This window comes from Lissotriton vulgaris, chromosome 5 (assembly GCF_964263255.1).
Source record: "Lissotriton vulgaris chromosome 5, aLisVul1.2, whole genome shotgun sequence".
NCBI classification, from domain to species: Eukaryota; Metazoa; Chordata; class Amphibia; order Caudata; family Salamandridae; genus Lissotriton; species Lissotriton vulgaris.
In genome coordinates, this window is record NC_141693.1 from 1230015626 (window position 1) to 1230041744 (window position 26119).

A 26119-nucleotide genomic window follows, 5' to 3' on the forward strand; every position below is an offset into this window, starting at 1 on the left:
AAATAGCTGAATGAACTGTAAAAGGCAATAATGTTTGTTAAAAAAAACACGGAATAGGTGATGTGAAACCAGTAGTAGGTCAAAGCTTTGTGTAAAATCTGTCAAGAAGATTACTAAAGGAAAAAACAGATTCAGTACTCATATGCAAATTATGAAGGTGAAGACCAATACTGTGAAATTAAATTATGGCAGTATTTGTCATATGAGTTGCTTAGCTTTGGTCAAGAACAATGGTATTGACAGAGTTTGGTGTTCTTACCGGAAGATTGACCAAGATCACAGATATTGGTGGATCGGTGTTGACTGGGAGAGCGGAAAAGAAAGTATGAATCCAGAGTTGGTAGAAAACAGTAATTCTGTTTTAGAGAGGGAAAATGGTCAGAGCAATTGTTTGGATGACATAGAAACAAGGAAAGAGGTTTGTGTGGAAATGAGAAGTGAGGATCACAGGAGTAATGATGTTTGTGGTGACAATCACAATGCTCAAAGTGATGGTGTAAGAGTTAGCACTTTTGGTAGGAACATAATGAAACCAAAGTAACTTGAGGATTACGTATGCAATACATAGGCTATGTATTTTAAATGCCTCTTTACAATTGTAAATGTTTTTTATTGCTCAGTTTTGTGAAAACTTTATTTTTTTGTTTTATTAAAAGAGGGGGGGATGTGTAGTGATAGGTATTGTAATAGTATTGTGTATTATGTAGAATGTAGAGTACTATAATTAGAACTGCAGAGTGCTCCTAGTATTTATGTTATGGTGTCGAATGTTAAAGCCAGATATGCTGTGCTGTTCAAGGTTGCCAACAAAGAAGGGACTTGCTTTACTTATATTTACTGTGCGTCAGTCACCACAGGTCCCTTTCCTGTTTTATTTGTATTTTTTTTAAATCGGTTGTATTTTAAAAAGACGAAAGCCCACATTCATTGATGGTTGTTGATATATGTTTGCTGTGGTCAGGAGTTTCCTTCATATCTTCAGCCTAAGCAGGAGATGGTCTCTAGGGACTGGGCAAAATGGCTGTGCCGCTTGGAGGCTCAGATGAATAGGTAGGAACGCTGCTGCTCCCCACGGGCGGTGCCAACAACAGTTGCTGTGCCATCCTATGAATTTTGGCTGGAACCAGGGAGAGCAGGGGTGAGCCCACAAAAAGCCTGGCTCCCTTCACAACTGTAGGGCAGGACTGGGGATCGATGGATGGGGATATTTTATAACCAGCGTAGGAGAGGGCCCTGATTTAAGTGCTCCAACACGATGTTTCTTTTGATGAATGTGTGACTATGAAGGACATTGTCTTGCTCTCTGACCAGAAGCCGGTATCCCCTAAAGTCTAGGATTATCAAACTAGTTGATCCTTAGGTAGGACTCACCTGAGCACTTTTTAGTTTTCCTCAAATTTTTCTTTTTGCATTTTACCTCACTGAACTCTAGGCATAGTGGCCTTTAGGATGCAATTTAGGGATCCCTGGCCCTGAGGAATTTCCCAGACCCATATTGGCTTTCAATGTGGGCAGACACTTATCAGCCTAGCTGTCAAGGATGGTGTGAGCTATTGTCTTCAATAACCATCCCTCTTTGTTTAACCTTACCTATAGTTCCCACCAATAAAAGCAATCTGCTTGTGAACCATAAGGTTTTTTTTTAACCCACTGTGCTGAATCCCTTCTTTATCCTGCAGCTTTTATCTAACAACTCTCTCCTGCTCTGAGTCCACCAGGAGTTTGGGTCCACCCTGGTGGTACTATCCTACCACAGTGGAGAGAGATTGCTGATGATTAAGCATGATACAATTTTGTGTGCGAGGCATCCTCTTCCATAAGGATTACTTTCGCTTCTCTCTGCACTTCCACAGTGATTCTGTGATTGTCCTACTTTGACCCTCGTAGGTTTGGTTGAAGGTAGTTATAATGGACCTTGTACTCTCCCTTTAGCAGCTAAACCTATTTGTGTTGGTTATACTGTATAGGGGAATTGGCTTCTGACACCTGCCACCGCTGCAGCCGGATCTGATCCCACAGCACCTAGCCGTAAAGATTCACTACAGACTTCTTTGACCCAAGTAAAGTGACATTGCAACAGCTACAGGTGCTAGCAGGGTACTTAATTTTGCCTTGAGGATTATTCCAATGAACCGCCCCTTTTTCAGATCTATTGCTCAAGCAATGAGAGGTTTAACAGATAAACCTATGAGAGAGTAAAACAAGATCTCAGGATTTGTTTGTTCTTCCTGGAAAGCTTCAATGAAGCAATGGTTTGGTCAGCTCCAATTCAATCCAGTCTCGAGTTGGCTCTTTTTACAGATGCAGTCAGCACTGTCGGTTTTGGTGCCATTTTAGGGGTGAAATAGTATGCATACCTATAGCCAGGGCTTTAAGTGGGCCGGGTCTCAAGGGGTCTGAGCACCTGCAGTTTTTTAAAGGGGGCATCGAAACGGGTCTCTATCTGGCTCTGTGTTGAGCCCTGGCACAGGCAGACAGTTTTTTTTTCCTGACAGCAGTTTGCTGTCACTGCAATCCAGAAAAAAAAAGTGCCAGGGTGCAAAACTGCCCGATAGAGACCCCTTTTCTAGATAGCAAGCACATGATGTGTGCTGCCCACACTGCTTACTTCTCACTAGAGGAGAAGATACGGCATGACGTCATGCCAGGTGAGCATTGTGGGGGAAAGGAAATCCTTTAAAGAGGCATTTTCTTTCTGGATTTCCCTTCTCTTTCTGAAATGCAAGAACAGCAACAATGTAGTAGGGTCACCAGGGCTTTAATTGGAAGCTTTTTCAATATTATATGTAACAAGCCATAGTTGCAGCCTATTTATCTCATGCAACTAATAACCATTGACAAATCCAATAGTCCTTACTTGTTGTAGGTATGATGTTACTTGTTGTATCACATATCTGGCTGCAATGACAGAAACAGTAAAATACAAGTCGCGCGGCACACTATGCTAAATACATATTATTGAACAATCATGCTGGCTTATTTTAGTTAAATACATTAGGAGAAGCAGGACAGGAGGGGAGGCTTGAGAGGCAGTGGAAAGAGAGAGGAGGGTGGATTATTAGGGGTACTAAAAACACAATAGATTTCAAACCAAGTTTTAAGGTAGAGACGAGAGTGTGTGTGTGTGTGTGTGTGTGTGTGTGTGTGTGTGTGTGTGTGTGTGTGTGTGTGTGTGTGTGTGTGTGTGTGTGTGTGTGTGTGTGTGTGTGTGTGTGTGTGTGTGTGTGTGTGTGTGTGTGTGTGTGTGTGTGTGTGTGTGTGTGTGTGTGTGTGTGTGGGTGTCTGTGTGTGTGTGTGTGTGTGTGTGTGTGTGGATGTGTGTGTGGGTGTAAAATGCATTTGTGTGTGGGTGCGTGTGTGCATCCGTACATGCGTGTGTGCGTGCATGTGTGTGTGTAAGTGTAAATCCAGGATGAAATCCGACAGATACCTCACCAAATCCGACTGATAGCACTTGTACCCAACCATTCACAACAGAATCCATTTTTTAGAGGGGGTATAGCACCATAAACATCCCCCCTGGAGTTAGACTTCGTATGTACTGGTTTGGTCTCGGCAGGTTGTGCATTGACGATCTGCGCCAATTGGTGGAGAAGACTTCGAGCACAGGGTTGCAGCCACCTGCAATCATCATCCTGCACAGTAGTGGTAATGATATTACAAGTGTAGGTCAGGGAGGAGTTTTTGACCTCACGGTTAAAGTTTTGTGGCTGCCTAAACAGTTCCCTCGGGCAATCATAGAATGGTCACATATTATACTAGTACAGTAATCAGTGGGTCCCAAAGGAAAATAATTATTTAGGAACACACAAAATTAAACGTCACCAGGCATAAATACAATTATACTCATTGTATTTGTGATCAATAATATGTCATATTATCGATCAGCATGAAATATTCACGGTCCAGTAATTAATCTGGAGACAGTGTATCACAGATGTGCCCCACTTGAAAGGGTGTGCACTTAGTGAAGGTTGAGAAAGTGAAAAGAGAGGTATCGACAATAAATCCATCACAACATGATTTGGAAATATACATGGCTTCATTCAGCCTTTTACTCATGCCTTCACTTATTAGTAAGGCCATTCAAAATAATTTTCCATTAGCCTCTACCTTCCTCATATACATAGCTAATTGGATAACACGAATAGTTGGAATAGACTCGGGTAGTCTTTCCACCATGCTGATACCTCGGACGTCATAATCCTGCAATGTAAACGTATATAGATTTACAAAATTGTTTAACAAGGCTTAACGTTTTGGAGCCTGTGGCATTTATTAATTAAGACCCTTTGTATCCCGTTTTAGCAATCGGAAACCTTCACCAATCCCTTGTGTGCAGTCTTTCCACCACTTTGTTTTGGTGACTTGTCACATTCTGACAGCATCCAGCTGCTGCCATTGCGGGCGTCATGAACTTATGACTTTGACCCGGTATGGCTGGACCAGATCTCCATAGTTAGCACTTAGCTTAGCTACATAAATTGTTATTAAGGTTTTCATGGGTACCTCGCCACACTGCCTTGGTAATGTGGTGTGGGGGAGATAAGGCCTCTGCCACGAAACCAAGTAACGGTCCAGTTGCCTAGGCTCAACTCTTCAAGGGTCTTGGGGGGCGGTATCCCTTTTAGGATTGCTTTGGCATGGTCTAGCATTGTGCTTTGCTTATAAACCCGGGCTCCCCTTGGATTGGGAAGTAGATGAGTTTGCCTTGTGTGGAAAGGGTTGGGGGCCTATGATTGGCAGCAGGACCCCACAAGCAAAGCTAAAGATGCTGACGGGGTGGCTAAACATTACTCTGAACAGTGCTGTGTTGAGGTGATTCGATATCAGTATATAAAAAGTGTGTATAATTCTTCCGTTTTATAGTTGCAATAATGGTCTTGATGATGAATGTGTTGTTTCTTATAAAATAAATAGGGTCGGAGGCTATGTTCTCCAAATCCAATGTTATTACTCTTGGGAGCATTCTTGCAAAGGGAGAGGGGAGATGATGAGCTGAGGCAAGTGTGTTTGCTAGGTTATTCAGTTCTTGGTTCTCCCCCACCAGATTTGGAGCGGTGCTTCAACTATGCATGATTGATACTGGAACCAGAAAACACAGGGGCATATGTACAAGCCCCTATCAGCACCACAACATAACTTTTATCGACGTTGTAGTGGCAATAGGGGCTTAGCCTTATTTTCAAGGCAGCGTTAAGCCACATATAAATAAATAAGGCACCCTTTCACGCTATGATTAGCATGAAAGAGGTGGGCGGTGGGTGTTGCGGTGGGCGTTCCACCGCAACACCCATTGATTGTGACGCAACCCCCTGTGTACAAGGGCAGCGTACATAGGATGCAGCGCCAAAAGTAAGACCCGGAAAAACCTGGTCTTAAGTTCGCAAAACGAGGAGAAGTGCATTATTTCTCCTCGTTTTTGCTTTTTCCATGTGTGCTGTCTTGTGTAGCACACATGGAAAAAAGCAAAATGCCATGGATTGGTTATGTACACAAAGGTCCCCCTTCCTGTACATAAACAATCTTTTTTTTTTTAATTGACATTTTGTGACTTTCAGGTGTGTACATTAAGCAGCACACATGAAAGTGACAAAATGGCATTTTAGGATTGTTTATGTGCATTAAGGGACACCTTCCTACACAAACAATCCTCCCCTGCACGCAGACACCCTTTCACTATGGTGCAGGGGTTGCCTGCGTTGGAATATCATTTTAAATATGGTTCAGCATTGCATTTCAGCTAACGCCTCACTCCTCCACTTCTATTGTACATATCCCCCAAAAACTCTTATCCTCTTTCACTACTGAACCTCTTTTTGTGATCGTGAGGAAATCGTATAGCTGCAATGAGGAGATTCTTAACTGACAAAATCTGGAAGTGTAGTATTTCGTGCTTAGTGATAGAGCGCTTTCCATGTCCCTTGTGAGGCCCAAAGGGATTAAGTACAGCAAACTGAAAAAGAAAGGCGGTCATTGGATGTGAAATTTTGAGTGTGCTTGAAAGGGGGCTTCAGAAAACTCTCTGAGGGACATTGGCTACTGACGAGGGAGGGGGTGACTGCTTGGTGCCCGTGGGCATCTGAGAGACAGGGGATAGAGGAGGATGTTTACTGTACTGATTTTTCGACGAGGGTCGCCAAACGCAGTGATACCACCGCAATACACGGGTGCCCCAAAGCTCACTCACCAAAAAGAGAAGGACTCTAGCCTGTAGGGTGGGAATGCTGTAACCCTGCAATCCTTGCACCAATGGTGGGCTACTCGAAGCACGCACAGAAATGCACACTCTCGCGCCGAAGTAAGTGCAAACGCACACATTGTCCGAGTGAAGGATAACTCTTGGAGACCAGCAAGCACCACCCTATCACACCTTAAAAAGACAGGCTTGGGAGGGGGAGATGATACATTTAAGGAGCCTTTCCATAGCACACGCAGACAGATACGCAAAAACACAGACACTGGTTGAATATACCCACACATGCACGCATCCATATAAACACACAGACACAGGCGGACATGCACACTCAGCCACACAATCATACACAGCCTCAAGTGAAAAGTAAAGCATGACCATCACCCTACACCATCACCATAGATGCCATACACAAGGATGCGGAATGAGAACAGTAAATTAAAATGTAAGAACATTTCATTAAAACAGCATTACAACTGGGGGTTTTTTCTAGGCGCTGTCAGGCAGAATAAACTTTCAGTTAAAGCCAGGCCCACTGGAATTCTGTGGCAGGGGAGGGCCAAATTATGCGGCAGGGTCGAGAAAAATTATGCGACAAGAAAATACATATTATGAGACATAATGCAGCACATTTTGTGATAGTATTACTTCATTATTTTCTCATGATCACATTTGTTAACACTGTCTGGACATGGGTTGAACCTCATTAGTATCAGTTTAACTTTCGACCCTTTGAGCAAAAAACAAATGTTTTTTTGTTAAAATCTGCAGATTAGACAGCAGGTGATGAATTATGTGGCAAATACGGCAAATCCATAAATATGCCAAAAAAAGCCATGCTCACCCAATCAGATAATTCCAGTGGCCCTTGTTAAAGGCTACATATAAGCACAGACACCAACACACTAATACATAGATGCATGAATACATTCATACTGAAATCAAATCTTACAAGTGTGGCATACGAACATTACACACTTGTATATTCTTGCATTCGTACATTCCCCTATGTAAAGCTCAGACACCTAGACATGCAAACACATGCACACAAACACAGGCCACACACAGACAATACATATGTAAAAACTCACAAACACACAGACAAGGCACACGAGAAAGTACATAGAAAGACGCACAGGAACATATACAGGGACCCAGTTAGGCCTGCTGAACAAAAGTATATTAATCCAAGGTTTCAGAGGATTGCGTGGGTTTGGGTCGGGGAGGTGTTGCGCAGTGCAGGCGATGCGCCAGTTCTGAAGGCGATGCAACTGGTCCGATCCACACAGTAGCGGCAATGCAGTACTGTTGATCTGCACAGCAGATGCGAAGCACCAGTTCTGACCTGTGCAGCAGTGCCGATGCATCTGTGCCGATCCAAGCTGCAGAGGCAATGTGCGGGTTCTGGTCCACGCAGCAAAGCAATGCATTGGTTCTGCTGGTCCAAACACCTTAGGCCCACCCCCAAGGGTCCAGGAGTGGAGTGGCACCACTTGGAGGGGTAGAATCACAGATCGCAGATTCTAGACGCAGAAGCAGGGTGGTTGGAAGTCTTTTATGGACCTGAGACTTCAGATCGGGAGGCCAGCCAACTGTTCTGTGGACTCCCTCTAGGTTCTGGGGGGCAAGTGATACAGATCCAGTCCGTCTCACCCAGGCAAGAGGGCAGCAGAGGAAGGCGAGAGTACAACACAGCAGAGGTCCAGCTGAGCAGCAGTCCTTCAGAGGTACATAAGTCATTCTTCCTGGCAGAGCCTTCACAGGTCCAATAGTGTACTGAAGTGGTGGTGTCTGAGGTCTAGTACGTATACCCAGTTGTGCCTTTGAAGTGGAGAAGACTTCAGACAGGCATTTGAAGTGCACAGATGTCCTGCTCTTCCTGCCCTTCCTCCAGACTCACTACAGGGTGGTATGCAGTCCTTTGTGTGGGGACAGGACACAGCCTATTCAGGTGTAAGGGAGGTTGGGTCCAGCTCCTCCCACTCATCCTCCCAGGATGCCCCATCAAGTCACACCTAAGCTCCATTGTGTGTGGCTATCTATTTTATTTTATTTCTTTTATTTTTGTACAGAGTTTTATATAGCGCAAACTTGACCCAAATCGGGTATCAGAGCGCTTTACATAGCAACAGTTGCATTACATGAGGACACACTCATTTTTATTAGGCACAGGGAGATTAAGTGATTTGCCCAGAATCACAGAATGTTCATCGTCATTGCCGAGACTCGAACCCAGTTCCTCAGATTCGAGGTCGACCGCCCTAGCCGTTAGGCCAACTCCTCGGAATACACAAAGTCCAGCTGTCACCCACCCCACACATGTGATCAGAGATAGGCAGCAAGTACCAAATGGCTTATGTAAGAAAATGGCAATTTTCTAAAAGAGGCATTTTCAGAATTGCAATTTAAAATCCGACATCACCTTAATTTGGATATTAAATGGTGATTCTAGAGACACCAAACTTGAAAAGTTCATCTCTTCACAATTGGGAATTACACTTATAAAGGGTAATAAGGTCACAAAAAATGGAGGAGAAAGGCAAAAAGTTTGGGGTGACCCTGCAGAGAGGGCAATTTTCCTACACAATGCCCTGCTGAGAAAGACACAAAGGCAGATAGACACCAGGGGGGCTTCAGGGAGAACAAAACTAACTTGATTAACTAACAGAGAACAAAAGAAGAGTTTAGGAGCTGGGGTGTAAATTGGTACATGAGATATGGGGGTTGTGAATCTCAAATGTCCCATCTAAAAAAAGCAGTGGGATGCAGGGTGGGAGAGAAAGATGACCAAGGTTTGGGATGGTCTGTTTACAGGATGAGAAGGGTCAGTACTGATTGGCATTAGTTGGGACTCTGTCTAGAGTAGCACAGTGGTCAGAAAATGATAGTTTGGAATGCTACCTTTAGCAGTTGTCACTGGTTGGGCTATTTGCAAGCATTCATCACAACATCTTTTGGGTGTTTGATTGCCAGTAGTATGTCTAGTACTGGGTCAGCTTTCCAAGCCTACTACCTTCAATGTTTGTGAATTTCAAAAAGTAATACCTTTTCACCCATTCAAGGAGTGCTTTTATGGATGCATTCTAAAGCATGTATTTCTTTAACATGCAGAAATGTTTCACCTTCATACATGAGATTATATAATTACATAGACAGACATTTATTAAAAGTGTTCGTTTTTAGAAACATTCAGTGCTCGCTCTAAAACAGAGGTCTTCAATCTGTGGGGCGCGACCCCCAGGGGGGTCGTGGAGTCCTGGGAAGGGGGTCGCAGATTCTGTCAGAGTGCAGTTCCTGGCGTCGGGATGATTGAGGGTGCTCGCGGCAAACATCAAAGCCTCATTAACAAGTAAAGGTCTTTTGAAGACCTGTGAAGTACTCTGTGTGCCTTTGTGTGTGTCCCTGAAGCTGTTTCAGCCAGGCTCACATACACGAGCTGAGGGAGGGGGGGCTGGAGGAGGTGGCTATAGCCCTTTGAGTTCAATGGACTTAGCTGTGGGGTTTATTTTTATTTTTAACGTTTTATATAGCGCTAGTTTAACCCGTAGGTATCAGAGCGCTTTACAAACAAACATTAAACAGCAGAAGGACATTACAATCATTGGCTCAAGTCCCACAAGCCCTCATACCTGGCCCCTGTGCAGGAGAAATGTGGCTGAGAGTCGAGTCTGTTCTTCACGGTAAGATGTTTATACAGCCTGTCTGCCCCCCCCCCCCCCACAAGCAGGGAGGCACAGAGATGCCCTCCCATGAGAGAGGAAGAAGACGCAGAGAGATACTGACCCCCCCCCCCCCCCTCCATGAGAGAGGCACATAAAAGGTGGGTGGATGAATGATGGGTGAATGGATGGATGGGAAGGAAGGATGAAGGATGGATGTAAGAATGAAAGGATGGATGTATGGATGTATGTGTGAAAAGGTGGGTGGATGAATGATGAGTGGATGAAAGTAAAGATGAAAGGGTGGATGGATGGATGAAGGATGGATGGATGTGTGAAAAGGCGGGTGGGTGGAGGATGGATGGATGAAAGGGTGGATGAATGAAGGATGGATGTATGGATGGATAAAAGGTTGCATGGATGAATGATGGATGAATATGTGAAAAGGTGGGTGGATGAAGGGTGGATGGATGAAAGGGTGGCTGGATGAAGGATGGATGTATGGATGGAAGGATGAAAGGGTAGATGGATGAAGGATGGATGGATAAAAGGTTGCATGGATGAATGATGGATGGATTTGTGAAAAGGTGGGTGGATGAATGATGGGTGAATGGATGGATGAAAGGGTGGATGGATGAAGGATGAATGGAAGGATGAAAGTGTGGATGGATGTATGGATGGATAAAAGGTTGCATGGATGAATGATGGATGCATGGATGGATGTGTGAAAAGGTGGGGGATAAATGATGGGTGGATGGATGGATGGAAGAAAGGGTGGATGGATGAAGGATGGATGTATGGATGGATAAAAGGTTGCATGGATGAATGATGGATGGATATGTGAAAAGGTGGGTGGATGGATGAAAGGGTGGCTGGATGAAGGATGGATGTATGGATAGAAGGATGAAAGGGTAGATGGATGAAGGATGGATGTATGTATGGATGGATAAAAGGTTGCATGGATCAATGATGGATGGATTTGTGAAAAGGTGGGTGGATGAATGATGGGTGAATTAATGGATGAAAGGGTGGATGGATGAAGGATGGATGTAAGGATGAACGTGTGGATGGATGTATGGATGGATACAAAGTTGCATGGATGGATGCATGGATGGATGTGTGAAAAGGTGGGGGATGAATGATGGGTGGATGGATGGATGAAAGGGTGGGTGGATGAAAGATGGATGTATAGATGAACGGGTGGATGGATATATGGATGGAATAATGAAAGGGTGGATGGATGAAGGATGGATGTATGGATGGATGGAAGGATGAAAGGGTGGATGGATGAAGGATGGATGTATGTATGGATAAAAGGTTGCATGGATGAATGATGGATGTGTGAAAAGGTGGGTGGATGAATGATGGGTGGAAGGATGGACGGGTGGGTAGGTGAAGGATGGATGTATGGACGGAAGGATGAAGGATGGATGTATGGATGGAAGGATGAAAGGGTGGATGGATGAAGGATGGATGGATTTGTGGAAGTGTGGGTGGATGAATGATGGATGGATGTGATGAGGTCTAACAGGCGCATTTATGTTTGTCGATAGTTGTTGATGATGAGGAGTGCCAGTTTCTAGAATCTTTTGTCGGAAGAGGGTCCTTACGCCTAAAAAGGTTTTACAAGGGGGTCTCGGCATCAAAAAGTTTGAAGACCTCTGCTCTAAAATGACAATACTACCAGAGAACTAAGAGACAAGACTGTGGTTATATGAACACTAAACATGGTATAGTTTGTTATTATAGATGGTGCAAAATCATAATCTAATAAAACAAAAAGAGGTGCTTGTAAAGCACACATCTTGAACTCATATTTGAATTTAAAGAAAAAGGAGGCTCCGTAAAATAAAATATTTGCTTGGAGTCATACAATTTGGGCAAGCAGCAGAGACAAGCCTGTATTTATTTTTTGCCTTTCGTTCTCGGCTCAGGACGAGAAAAACTGAGAGATAGCAGACCCGACTCAAAGCCCGCAGGCAAAACTGCAAATCCAAAAATAAGTGTATTTGGGGCCAGTCCTGCCCCGAGCTCTGCCCCTAAAACTATGCCCAGCTTAGGGGAGATAGCCACATCGGAGAGCATGCAGAGATGGTCACACACGCGGCTCATGGGAAGCTAAATTTCAGGAAAGCGAAGCCCAGGAGGCCTTGGAGCAAGGGACGAGAGAGGGCAAATAAAAAGGAAGTGTAGGCGGGGTCTACACCCTTATCAAACAAGGTCCACAATACCAAAACATCTACAAGTGCAGTGCCTGGCGGTAATAGAGGTCTGTACCATTGAACTCAAAATATTCTTACTGATTTACAAAACAAAAGAGAGGACGCTTGTGGAAAATGCTATAATATTCGGGTGAATTAATTGAGGAGAAATGTGGTGGCCATTTTGACATTAGACACTGGCCGAGACCATAAGATTGTATTGCATTTCCCGAGCCTTCAGGTCACTCCCCTATATTTCTCATGAGTACCATTAATTGATGACAAGTGAGGTGTCTCTTGAGCCAGGGTGTTTCCTGCTCTCGCTGCACACTTCGACTCTTCCTCCGACTAAGCGGTAGGAGGCGCTGAACTTTAAAGCAGACTCCTGGTTGATACACCGGCTGTGTTTTTCCTGTTCTCGCTCTCTTGCCATTACCTGTTCTTTGTTCCATTCGGCTGACCTTGTGGTCCGGTCCAGCACTCGGGAAACTCTCCCTCTTCCCTCCATTCTCGGTCTAAGGCTCACTATTCTCACGATGCCACTCTTTGCACACTATATACAGATATATCTTATGATTATCACTGTTCTGTTTTTGAACGTGTTTTCTGTTCTTTTTTTTTTTAGCTTTACGTTCATTGCCCCGATGAGGCCAATTATGTGTTTTATGAGGATGCTCTGTATTTCTTGTTCACCGTGTTTATTTTCGATTTTCTGAAATTCTACTTACCTTTACAACTATCAATACCATGTTGGCACTATGTTAAAATCTGGCTTTCGCGCCCGCGCAATCAATGCTTGATTAACTTGTATGGCTTGTTCTTTCGCACCGTTCAGGCGCTTTGAAGCCAGGCCGGGCCACAGGCGTTATAAGACAGCAAATAAATAAATATATCAAATGAGTGGTGTCCTTCTTACCTGAGCAGAGCCCCAGTAGGGGCAGAAACAGCAGCACACCGGGGAGGCTCATCTTCAGTTTGGAGTTCTTCTCTCACTGACGCGGCGCGAGCCCTTAAATACTCAACACAGGGGGAGTAGAGCGCAGATTGAGAAATGCGTTTGAACTGTGATAGTGTTCGTCTTGCAGTAATCTCTCATTTAAGGAACTCATATTAGGGTGGGGAGTAGTGACCTGGGGTTGAAAAATGAATTATGACCATTATCTCCAGGAGGCAATGAACAGTACACAATTCCTGTAAAAAGCCCTTGCGTAAGCAGTGTGTTTCTTAAGAAGGTAACACCCCAGGAAAAACCCAGTGAACTAAAATACCCCACACTCTGACTAATCCTCTAAGCCAGGCACCGAGTGAGGGAAGACAGCAAGTCCGCCCACCATTGCAAGATTTCTGGAGGGGGGTATAATGGTATGGAGGGGGTGCACTCATCCTAAGTACGTATTTTTAAGGCTGAAATTTACCCAAAATGTAAAATTTCCTCCAAGTAGCTCTGAGAGGGCACTCATCATAAAATAATCAAAAGCACCACATACTGTGCTGAGGCTTACCTACACTGCGCATTTAGGAGGTTCCTTCCCTCTCCAGATGTCCACCTTTGTATTTCACTTTCTTCCCACTTATTCCCTTTTCTCACCTTCATGCTTTCTGGTTCCTTTCATGTGTGCCCCTTGACCTTTGTCCTTCTCCCCACTTTCTTTTCAGTTTTCATAATTTCTCTTTCAGCGCCCCATTTCTGCAGCTTCATTGCAAGTCCCACCCTTAGCTTCATCATGGCATTAATGTGAAATGTTACTTATGTGTTTCCAAATGATTAACTGACAGAACTGAAGGGGGGCACAAATAACATGAATTATACTTTCATTGTGTCCCTGCCTTCCGTGCTGTCAGGCCCAGTGGCGTTTGCACTATGGCTGCTGAAGTGGTGGATTCCCAACACAACTGGTAACACTTCTTCCCTCACAAGTATCAAATCTTGAATTTTGTGTATTCCCTCTGGAGTCCTAGAATCAGAGTCTGTTGCTTCCTTCTGGTTGGCCCCCAGCAGTGATCCTAGGGCGTTTTAGGGACAACATGAAAGAACCAAAAGAGTGTAACTATTAACAATCTAATGGAGCGGAATCATTAGAGGTGGGATAATACTTGCATCTGTTGTCTTAATAAAATTCAAGACCCACCTTCGCTACTGGCTGGGAGAATCTGCTAGTACTACTTAGGCTTCCCATAATGCATATTCAAAGCACATTAACCGCATCGCTGCGGCGGTTATTTTTCCGCTACGCAGCTTTTTTCTAAAAGCCGCGTTAGATGACGAACTCAGCTCGTCATCCGCACACGACCACCGTGGCTGATGACGAGCTGAGCTCATCATCAGCATCGAAGGGGTTAATGACACATAGCAGCATGATCAACAGGCTTACGATAGAACGTTTTTAAATGTGGACACCCTGGACCAATCAGCGGCCTTCAAGATATCTTCTAATCTTGCTCCATACCAAAAATCTTTTGTATCCGTGGTCTCTATAACTGAATGGGCACCAAACGAAGTGTACCCATGCCCGATCTGGACATAACGATCTTTACTCACCTACTCAGAGTAGTAGATTATACTGGAGGAAAAAGGCTTGCTTAAGGCTACGAATAACTGAGGGGCAGGTGTCCTCACCCCCTTAGTTAAACTAATATACTGCTGAAATCATCATACCACAAAGCTTAGTATGTGCTTTAAAGCTTTGAAATTCCACTAACAAGGAAGAATTCTTAGTCCTCATAATGTGGAAGCGTACCACCCCTGGCATGAAATGCATTGCAAAAATGTCTAAAGCTCTAACATCAAAACTCTTTTAAAGGACACCAAATATAATAGAGTCACCAACTTAGCTGATAACCATTTAATTGATGAAAGATCATTATCTCCCCGGGACTTAAACAAATGCAACACCAGATTGACATCCCTCCTACCTGAATACCTAGGCTTCGAGGATTCATATATCTAATTTAGCTCAGCAGTCTACAGGCCAAAGGATGCTCCCCAATCAGTTTCCCATCAACCTTTAAATGCCCTGCTGAAATCGCAGACCTGTAACCATTAATAGTTCTGTAAGACCTCCGATTAGCTGCTGAAGAAGTTAATAAATTCAATATCGTACAACATCTGCTGAAATGGGATCAAGGCCTTTCGTCAGACACCAGCTACTTCAAAGTTATCAGCTTGATTTGTAAGCCTTGACCGTGCCCGAGGCCCATGAGGTTCAGTGTATCCTGAAGATTCATTTGAAAAGCCTGCCACATTTCCAAACATCCTGAAAGGTTTCATACCATGAGAACCTGCTTGTTCAGGGAAACCAACCGGCACAGCTGCCTGAAAGGACTCCCCAGGAGCCCTTGGAAAACTGGCAGCAAAGTTTGACAATTTACTGAAGAATCCAACAGAATTGGGTACCAGGGCTGATTTGTCCATAAGGGTGAAGTCATCACTGCTCTTGCTGATTGCAAATTTGCACTAGGCTTCTCACTATCATGACAGAGTTAGGCGAAGCATAGTGCATTCCCCCTGATCAGTCTTGTACTCAGCCACTAATAAGATACCCTGTCCGAGGCAGAATTCCCAAAGTGCTTTACTGATGCAACCAGTGGTTGTGATATTGTCTCCCCAATTTTGTTGACATACCTGACCCAGAGGAGGACTTCACATTTTACCTTTCCATTTACATGGCTTTGAACAGCAACAGAGCCTACAAGAAATTCAAAACAGTTTATTTGTATTAATGACTACTTCCTAGACCATCTTCCTGCAGGCCAACAAGTGGCACACCTTGCACCCCATCCCCACAGAATTGTTTCAGATTCTAATACACAATCTAGCATAGAGGAAAATTGTTCGCCTATTCCAGGGGTCAATGTGTGCCGGCCACCATGACACATCCTCTTTTGTCTCTACATCTAAAATGTTCATATGAGTGTAGCCTATGCCGTTCTGCAAATGTCTAATTTTAAGTCTCTGTAGGGCCCTGTGGAGTAGGTTACCTGGAAAAATAGCATGTATTGAAGAGGCCAACAGACCTTTTATCCTGGCCAAATGTCTCAGTGAGATATGGATCTAGACCTGTACAGAGCTTAACTCTTTCCTGATCCCCTTTAAATTGCCTCCAAAATCATCAATATGCCTTTCTCTGAGTTTACCACAAAACCCAAAAAATCCTTTATTATTCAGGAAGGCGAGAGAGACAACTTTTCTACATTTACTATGATCCCGAGATTCTAAATAAGGTCTACCGCCCTCTGCACCTGATCTACTAAGAACTCCCTCACCTGATTGAAGAATATCATGTCGTCCAGGTGCACAATCGTTAGTAGGCCCTGTGATCTGAGAAAGGCTTAGACCGGCTTCAGAAGTCATTGTCCTGAAGATAGCTCAAAGGGAAGAAACTTTAATCTGCACAGATTTTCCTGCCAAAGGAATTGAAGAAACTTCCTGTAACCTTAAAATATAGGAACTGTCAGGTAAGTATCCTTAAAATCCAGGCAGACCACCCAGTCCTCTAACTGTAACAAGTCCCTCAAACAGATTACCGATTCCTTCTTGAAATGGCGATAGAGTACAAACTTGTTCAAATATTTTATCATTATTACAGGTCTGAACTCTTTTTTTCTTTTGAATCAGACAAATAATACTTACAAACCTTTCTGGAACCAAAAACAACCTTCTATGTTCCCTTTTAGAAGAAGCCCCTTGACTTCTGTGGAGATCTGGCTTTCCCCTTTCTGGGAGGAAACTGTTAGATTCAGATATCTGACTTGACCGGGGGTTGACACAAAGTCAAACTGAAAACACTTAACAGCGTGATGGACCCATGGATCTCTGGACACATTTTTTCATTCCTTTTCAAAAGGGACAACCACCTCCATACTTTTGCAAAAGGGAGAGAGTGCATTCTTACCCTACACTCCAGCTCCCCTTGGCTGGCTGCCAGCGTACCCAAATCCGAACCTGCCCCCTCTTCTCCTCTCAGGGAGAACATAGGTCTAATATACTTGATTTGACAGCTCTAGTAGGGTCTGAAGGCTGAGGTGCTGGCTAGGGAAGTGACCCCTGCTTCCAATGGGCTGGTCTGAGACCTGCTGAAAGCTTTCGTTAAACACACATAAGGCTTGTCAATGGAAAAAAGGGACTATACATAGCATCCCTGATAAAAAAGTCCCCCAAACAAGGTAACCTGCATATTTGCAGCAGTTTCCTAACTGGCCGTTTACCCAATTTTAGATTTATTCGAAAGAGCAAACCCGTTCTCCTTTCAAAGGAGAGACCCATGTTGACCTTCCCCAGAAAACACAACCCCCTTTGGTCCCACCCAGAAACACTTTCAGCATCCAAAGGCTCCATTGAAGAGTTGGCTAGCTCTGCCAAACACATGATTCTTGCCAAAGGTCCTAGGATATCTAAAACCTTATATTGGCGTGAGGCCCATACCATGTCAAACCCTTTTTTTGGGACTTTCCCACCTTTGTAGGGAAGCTTACTATATTTGGATCTATAGCATGGGTAAGGGCCACTTTGTCATAAATTATGTGTTTTGTGAATTCAATGCTTGTTTTAGACCTCGTGGCCTTATCCATCAGATTCACAGTCCTTGACTAAATATATTCTCTTCCATGAATGAAGAAGAGAACCACTCAGCAGAGTGAGGATGCTGCAACCGGAGGGGTCAAATATAGGGTTACCCTCAAAGTCGTGGATAACGTCTTGTGGTTTATCCACCTTTGCCTTTTTATTTGTATTAACATTGTCCGAATCATCATACACAGGGTCACCCTAGTACAGCACAACTCATTCAAGTCATCATAAAGCCTTTTCAAGTGGCCAGCTTCTGAACCCAAAGAAGGATCATACCAACCAGACACTTTGTCCGCCATCCCCTGAAGTGTTTAACCACCATCAGCAATATCTCCATCTTGCACCTGATGCACCAAGAGGGGTTGAGAGTTATACAATATATTGTGTGATGGCATGTGCTGTATGTGCTAATACTGTCCTCACTCACACAAATGTGTGACATGCTTCATCATTGGTCTGCTTACAAAAACACCCCAGCGTAGCCACGCATGGGGTGGAGCAATAGGGTTGGAAAGACAATACAACACAAAAAGAAACAAGATAATTATACAGTGACTGGGAACGGCGGTAGTGAAAGTGCAGTGGTGAGTGATTTAAAACTTGCTCGGAAGTGTCGCTGTGCCTAAAACTTTATTCCTGGATCTTCCAGCCAGGCATTAAAAAATGTGAAGGATGGTAGTGATTGGGAGATCCTATGTACTCCTAGCACCTCTCCCTTACTGCCAGGTGGTCAACATGTTTCGGCCGTTAGTGTATGCCCCTCGTGTAGGGTCACGCCGGCCTTTTTCAGGACTCTACCTGTCCCAGTACGCTCTCACTCTCACCTCCAATAAAGATAAGAGGGTAACTTAAATCCAGTTTCTTCTGTGTCGAGGAAATCCCTCCAATAGGTAATGAAAGTACTAGTTTACCCCTGATTCATATTTGAACTGGCGGCGGGCAAGGGGAGAATGTCAGGGTGCACTCCGCAGGGTCCAATTGTAGCAATATAGGCTCCACCTCCTGACCTCACCAACACCCTGATATGTAAATACACAGGGTGTTCGAGTGATCGGGCGAGGGAAATAAAGAAAACACAGGGAGGGACGGAAGGAAACAGCAGGGAAGGTATAGTTGTAAGAGAAAACACACACTGTTATAACACACATAGGAATTACTACTCTCAGTTCATTCTCGCTAATGTCTTTCTATTCACCTGGCTCATGTTCTCCACAAGTGCCCTCCTGCTGCTGTAGGTAGATATATACATATAACGAAATACGTTCCTGATCCCCAATGACAGAAAGGACAAGTTATAACACAGACCCATACATGTTTGCGCAATACTTCATTTAGGAACCTATTAGTGGGAAGAGAAACGCACCCCCTAGTATTATATTCAAACTGCAATGATGCTCCTTAGAAAACTGTTTCCAGAAGAAAGAGAAAACCTTCTCCTTAATCTTTTCCAAAATCATAAATATCCAAAGTCATCAGAAAAGGGTTCCATCACCTGATCCGAAGATAATAAAGTAATGGTTAAACAAACGGTAAGATGTAGCCTCCTACTACTATCTTCCGTTGTAATAGTTCAGTACCTATTTCCTTTTGCAATTGAAAATAAACATGCTTGGACACCAATCTCCAAATATGGTAAAGTGTAGAGCAACCCACTACTTTCCGCTTTGGCGCTTGTAAATGAAATATCCAACTTCCCCCAGCTATCGTAGGACTTCGTAACGGTAACGCGTAGCAAGGTCACAGCGCTCCGCTCACGATGCAATCAAACAATGAAAACCCGTTGTGGCCATAGAAAGACCCACAATGGTAAATTACCGAAATGTAGCACAAGGCAGTAAGCGTTTTACTCACGCTTGGAACGCCTAGAATCCTCTGCACACTCCGTAAGCAGCTAGCGCTCAGCCAGTTCACCAGCCGACCAATGAGACGAAGTGCAATCGACCTGGAAGCAATGGGCCCAGAGGAAAGGCACTAGGCAGGCACTACGCTCGGGAACCCGAGCTGAACAAAGCACGTAACCAAGGAATCTCCGAAAAGGGCAGTATAAAGCAGGGAGACCTTCCTCAACGCAGGTAGCTCTGGAAACAGGAAACAAACCAAAATCACGCACAAAGCCTCCTGGTCCCGCCCTTATTTATACACCAGGGACACACAACAGGCTTATGGGGCATGTAGTTCAACAATGAGGTAGGCGCGGCAACGTGATCCTGACAGTATGTCCCCGTCCCTAGCGCCTCCTAGGACCAGGCTTAGCAGGGTACCTCCTATGAAAGGATCGAACTGCCCTTGGGGCATGGACATTCGTCACCAGTTCCCAAGAGTCGTCCTCAGCAGAATAGCCCTTCCAAGACACCAGATACCAGAGCACACCCCTACGCCACTTAGAGTCCCTGATGCTGTTCACCTCATATTCAAGCCCTCCATCGCTCACCACAGGCGGAGGAGCCACCCTCCTAGAGGTCAAAGCAGGTTTCAGGAGCTGCACATGAAACACCGGGTGAATTCTCAGCGACCCCGGCAGCTTCAATTTATAGGCCACTGGATTGATTCTTTTCACAATTGGGTAAGGGCCAATATAACATGGGTGAAAAACACTTCGCAGTTTGAAATTAAAGTTTTTTGTTGACAACCAAACCTTGTCCCCCACTTCATATCGGCGACCCTTCATGCGATGCCGATCTTCCCACTTCTTGTACAACTCTTTTGCCTTTATCAAGTGTGTCTGCACCCCCTGGTGTACCTTTCTCAGTAGCTGCACCTTATCCTTCACCGAAGGCTGGTTCTTCACCTCCTCTGGTATGTCTACGGGCAAGGTGGTAGCATCATAACCGAAATTGGCCTTGAAAGGAGACATACCAGTGGAGCTGTGCCAAGCGTTATTGTAGGCCAATTCCGCCATCCACAACAAATCAACCCACGACTCATGAGCCTCTTTCGAATAAAATCTCAGATACTTCTTCAACGTCTGATTTACTCTCTCGGTTTGGCCATCAGTCTGGGGATGGAAACTCGTGGAGAGAGACGACTCTATGTTCAACGCACGACACCACATGCGCCAAAAACGGGCGATAAACTGGGGCCCACGATCAGAGACGATCACTCTCTGAATCCCATGCAACCGTATGATGTTGCTGGCTAACAACTGGGCTGTCTGTCCTGCTGTTGGAAGGTTCCTACAAGGTATAAAGTGCCCCATCTTGGTGAGGCTGTCTACAACCACTAGAATGGCGGAGTATCCCTGGTCAGAAGGTAAACCTGACACAAAATCCAAACTAATGTTCTGCCAGGGTCGGTTAGGGGTAGGCATAGGCATGAGTTTCCCTGCTTTCCTGGTGTTCACACCTTTTGCTCTAGCACATACATCACATCTTGACACCCACAATGTTACATCCTTAGGCAACGTTTCCCACCAGAAATGTCTTTGTATCGTAGTGATAGTTTTACGTATGCCAGGATGCCCTGCCAAGGGCACTTCGTGGCACCAAAGAAAAGCCTTTCTCTGTAACTGGACGGTGGGCAGGAACAACCGATCATGCTGGAAAGGCAACCCTTGTCTCACTGTTCATTCAGGTTTTCCAGCTGCCCACGTATTCCAACCCCCAGGGAATGGATGTAACTTCACCTCCTCTAGGACATGATCGGCTCTCACCACACACACCACCTTAGTTGCTGGGATTATGGCCTGAGTGTCCTCATTCTTGGGCAGGGCCGGCAGTATTTGTCTGGACAAAGCATCTGCCTTGCGATTCTCGCTACCAGGCCTGAACGTAACCACAAACTCATATTCCGCAAAGAACAACATCCAGCGCATTTGTCTTTGCGTGAGATGTCTTGCAGATGACATATATTGTAGGTTCCGATGGTCGGTGTACACTGTGATGGTATGACGGGCCCCCCACAAGTACTGCCTCCACTCCTGAAAAGCTCTCTTGATGGAAAGGAGTTCTTTCTCCGCTATTGTGTAATTGAGCTCAGCAGGACTCAGCTTTCTGGATAGGTAAGCTACTGGATGGAGCTGTCCTGTAACTGGGTCTCTTTGAAATAGTACCGCCCCTATGGCCTCATCAGAAGCATCAGCCTCAACCACAAATGGATGTTCCAAATAAGGATGGGAAAGCACAGGAGCAGTGATGAACGAGGTCTTCAGACTCTCAAATGCCTCCCCAGCCTCCCTAGTCCATACAAAAGGCACCCCCTTCCTCAGTAGCTTGGTGATGGGAACAGCCACTTGTGAGAAGTGTAGAATGAAGCGGCGATAGTAATTAGCGAAACCCAGAAAACTCTGGACCTCCCTAACATTTTTAGGGGTAGGCCATTTCTGAACCGCTAGCACCTTGCGCTCTGACATCTGCAAACCTTTAGGGCTAAGCATCACCCCCAGGAACTAGACTTCGGTCACCCCTAATTCACATTTGCTCAACTTAACATACAGTTGGTGCTTCCTCAACTTGTCTAACACCTTACACACCTGTTCTGTGTGACTAGAAACCTCCATAGAATAAACCAGGATGTCGTCAATGTAGACAACAACAAAAAGATCTATGTACTCCTTCAGGACATCGTTGATAAAAAATTGGAAGGCCGCCGGGGCATTACATAGGCCAAAGGGCATGACCAGATATTCATACAGGCCATACCGCGTCTTGAAAGCCGTTTTCCACTCATCCCCCTCACGGACCCTGACAAAGTGATAAGCACCCCGCAAGTCTAAGCGGGTATAGATCTTTGTCTCCCTCACTTGATCAAGTAGAACTGGTATGAGGGGGAGAGGGTATCTGTTACGGATGGTGTTTTTATTCAAGACGCAGTAGTCTACACATGCCCTCAAATCCCCATTGGCCTTCGCTATAAAAAACAAAGGAGAGGCTGCAGGGGAGCGGGATGTTCTAATGAACCCTATGCTCACATAATGGTCCCAGTACTCCTTTAAATGGGTAGTTTCGGGAACAGACAGGGCATAAACTCTACATGAGGGAATAGTGGCGCCATCCACCAGGTCTATGCGGCAGTCATACTCCCTAAGAGGAGGCAATGTTTCTGCTTTGCTTTCACTGAACACATCATGGTAGGACACATACTCCACCGGGAGTACGACCTCCTTCTCAGCGGCCGTGGCCACTAGAAAAGGACTGGCCAACACAGCCACCTGCGAAACTACACATGGAACGAAATGTTCCTGACAAAATTCCGGCAATAACTGCACTGTCTTAGCTTTCCAATCTATGGAGGGGTTGTGGTAACTCAACCATGGCATCCCCAGTATAAGCTCATATTGAGGTGCATCTATGATGTTTAGTTCCAGCACCTCCGCGTGTCTCTCATCCTGTACCTCAATAGACACCACCACTTCACCCGTTTTTTCTGTTATGAGCCCCGATTTGATAGGCTGACCATCTACGGCTAATACCTCCTCCGGGTTTTCCCTGGGCACTCTGAGTATAGCCAAACGGGATACCAATCCGTCATCAATAAAATTACCAGTAGCCCCTGAATCAAGCAATACTAACACTTGATGGGACTTCTGCTCACATTCCAAAATCATAGTGAGCACCAAATGTGACTCAATCTCCCCTATCCCTTTTGTGGACAAAGAAGTGAGCTTCCAGTCCTCAGAACCCTCTTCTCCCTGTTTTACGTTAGCGGTATTCTCCAACTCTATTACTGTAGAGGAAATAGCCACTCTCTTATTTCTATTCCAATTATTTGGCACCTTGGGTTTGGCAGGGCATTCTCTGACATAGTGACCCCTCTTGCCACAGTACATACATAGACCCTGTACTCTCCTGCTTTCTCTCTCTTCTCTAGACAATGGTGCTCTAAGGGCGCCTATTTCCATGGGTTCAGGACCAGTTTCTGCTGTGCCCATTACCTTACGTGGGAAGCGATCATATCTGTATGAACTCTTTTCCCATTTCCTCCTGTCACCTCGCCTCTCAGCCATACGGCTATCGAGTCTTAACGCTAAATGAATCATATCCACACATGTGGAGGGTTGGGGATCAATCTGTGCCACCACATCTTTCAATTCCTCCCTTAAACCTTGATAGAAGAGAGACATGCGCTTCCCTTTCGGACACTCGGCCTCCGCTACCAAAAGATTGAAAGCAGTTAGATAAGTAATCAACTCTCCTTTTCCTTGCTTTAACTCTAGTAGTTCTTTATCAGCACAAAAAGTAGTGGCTCTGCGATCAAAGACTTTTTCAAACTCGGCCCTGAAAGCCGACCAATCAGACAATATCACATCATTGTTTTTCACCAAAGGCACTGCCCAATTCTCTGCATCCCCCACCAGATAAGTTATAGCAAATGTAACACGAGAATGGTTAGTCGGGAATGAAGCAGGTTTGCATGAGAAGTGTAGTAACACCAGTGTAAGAAACACCTGGATTTTACGGGGGTCACCTGCATAGCGTTCAGGGTTTGCCAAAGGGATGGGGAGTGGGACCGTGACTTGAATTTGTGAAGTGCCAGCTGAAGCATTGAAGGGATTCTTTGAGAGCTGTTCTACCCTATCCTTCAACGCAGCTGTCTCTGCCTTGGAGGATACCAATTCCTGCTGTACTAAGACTAGTGCATGTAACACGTCCTCCATGGTTGCCATACTTGCTACAACTGGACCAGGCAGAATGTAATTCTTGGGTGCGTGATTCTGTCAGGGTGCACTCCGCAGGGTCCAATTGTAGCAATATAGGCTCCACCTCCTGACCTCACCAACACCCTGATATGTAAATACACAGGGTGTTCAAGTGATCTGGCGAGGGGAATAAAGAAAAAACAAGGAGGTACGGAAGGGAACAGCAGGGAAGGGATAGCTGTAAGAGAAAACACACACTGTTATAACACACATAGGAATTACTACTCTCAGTTCATTTTCGCTAATGTCTTTCTATTCACCTGGCTCATGTTCTCCACAAGTGGCCTCTTGCTGCTGTAGGTAGATATATACATATAACGAAATATGTTCCTGATCCCTAATGACAGAAAGGACAAGTTATAACACAGACCCACACATGTTTGCGCAATACTTCATTTAGGAACGTATTAGTGGGAAGAGAAACGCACCCCCCAGTATTATATTCATACTGCAATGATGCTCCTTAGAAAACTGTTTCCAGAAGAAAGAGAAAACCTTCTCCTTAATCTTTTCCAAAATCATAAATATCCAAAGTCATCAGAAAAGGGTTCCATCACCCGATCCGAAGATAATAAAGTAATGGTTAAACAAACGGCAAGATGTAGCCTCCTACTACTATCTTCCGTTGTAATAGTTCAGTACCTATTTCCTTCTGCAATTGAAAATACACATGCTTGGACACCAATCTCCAAATACGGTAAAGTGTAGAGCAACCCACTACTTTCCGCTTTGGCGCTTGTAAATGAAATATCCAACTTCCCCCAGCTATCGTGGGACTTCGGAACGGTAGCGCGTAGCAAGGCCACAGCGCTAAGCTCACATTGCAATCAAACAATGAAAACCCGTCGTGGCCATAGAAAGACCCACAACGGTAAATTACCGAAATGTAGCACAAGGCAGTAAACGTTTTACTCATGCTTGGAACGTCTGGAATCCTCTACACACTCCGTAAGCAGCTAGTGCTCAGCCAGCTCACCAGCCGACCAAGGAGACGAAGTGCAATCGACCTGGAAGCAATGGGCCCAGAGGAAAGGCACTAGGCAGGAACAACGCTCAGGAACCCGAGCTGAACAAAGCACGTAACCAAGGAATCTCCGAAAAGGGCAGTATAAAGCAGGGAGACCTTCCTCAGCGAAGGTAGCTCTGGAAACAGGAAACGAACCAAAATCACGCACAAAGCCTCCTGGTCTCGCCCTTACTTATACACCAGGGACACACAACAGGCTTATGGGACATGTAGTTCAACAATGAGGTAGGCGGGGGCGTGGCCAGCAGCATGGTGGAGTAGGATGTGCCTCTGCTCGGCTCCCGGCTTACTGCACAAATCCGTCTTTATAACTGTTCCAAAAACTTCCAAAATTCCACCAAATTGACGCCAGAGAGACCCCGCCGGCCTAGACGCCCGATCTAAGAAATCCTGCTGAAACACAGGAATATATTCGTCGCTGAGTGGGGAACGCGAGAGGCTGCGGCGTACCCGCGACAAGATGGCGACCGGGCCCACTCCTTCATGATAGGTGGAACTTTGCCCGGCTCTGAGGTCGTGCTACCTGCGGAACCTTTACATCGGCGGATCCGGTTCTACGGCCCGACTGGAAGTGGAGCGGGCGGCCCTGTCCACCTATGTCTAGAGGCAGCGGAGCGGTGATCTGGGACGGAGGGTGCCTATTGGGCCGGAGGAAGATCTTGACGGCGGATCGCTGCGGGCCCAGGGCAGAGGGCCGCGGCAGACGACTGCAGTGGGGAGCGCCGAGACGGTGGTGTCTGCTGGCGACAGAGGTCCGGGTAAGGAGGGGGGCCGCCTCGCTCACGAGGCCGCGAATCCTGGTGCTCCCCCCCCCTCAACCCTCCACCCTGCACATG

At 45.3% G+C, this 26119-nt stretch overlaps 1 protein-coding gene across 1 annotated transcript in view; it reads right to left on the reverse strand.

The window, feature by feature from the left end:
* Positions 1 to 13161, reverse strand: part of LOC147712370 (fish-egg lectin-like) — a 134464-nt gene extending 121303 nt beyond the window's left edge. Inside the window, exon 1 of the mRNA XM_086923069.1 lies at positions 12973 to 13161. Coding sequence (XP_086779195.1) covers positions 12973 to 13024 — 52 coding nt within the window. The 5' untranslated portion in view covers positions 13025 to 13161. The remainder of the gene's footprint in view (positions 1 to 12972) is intronic.
* Positions 13162 to 26119: the final 12958 nt, after the last annotated feature.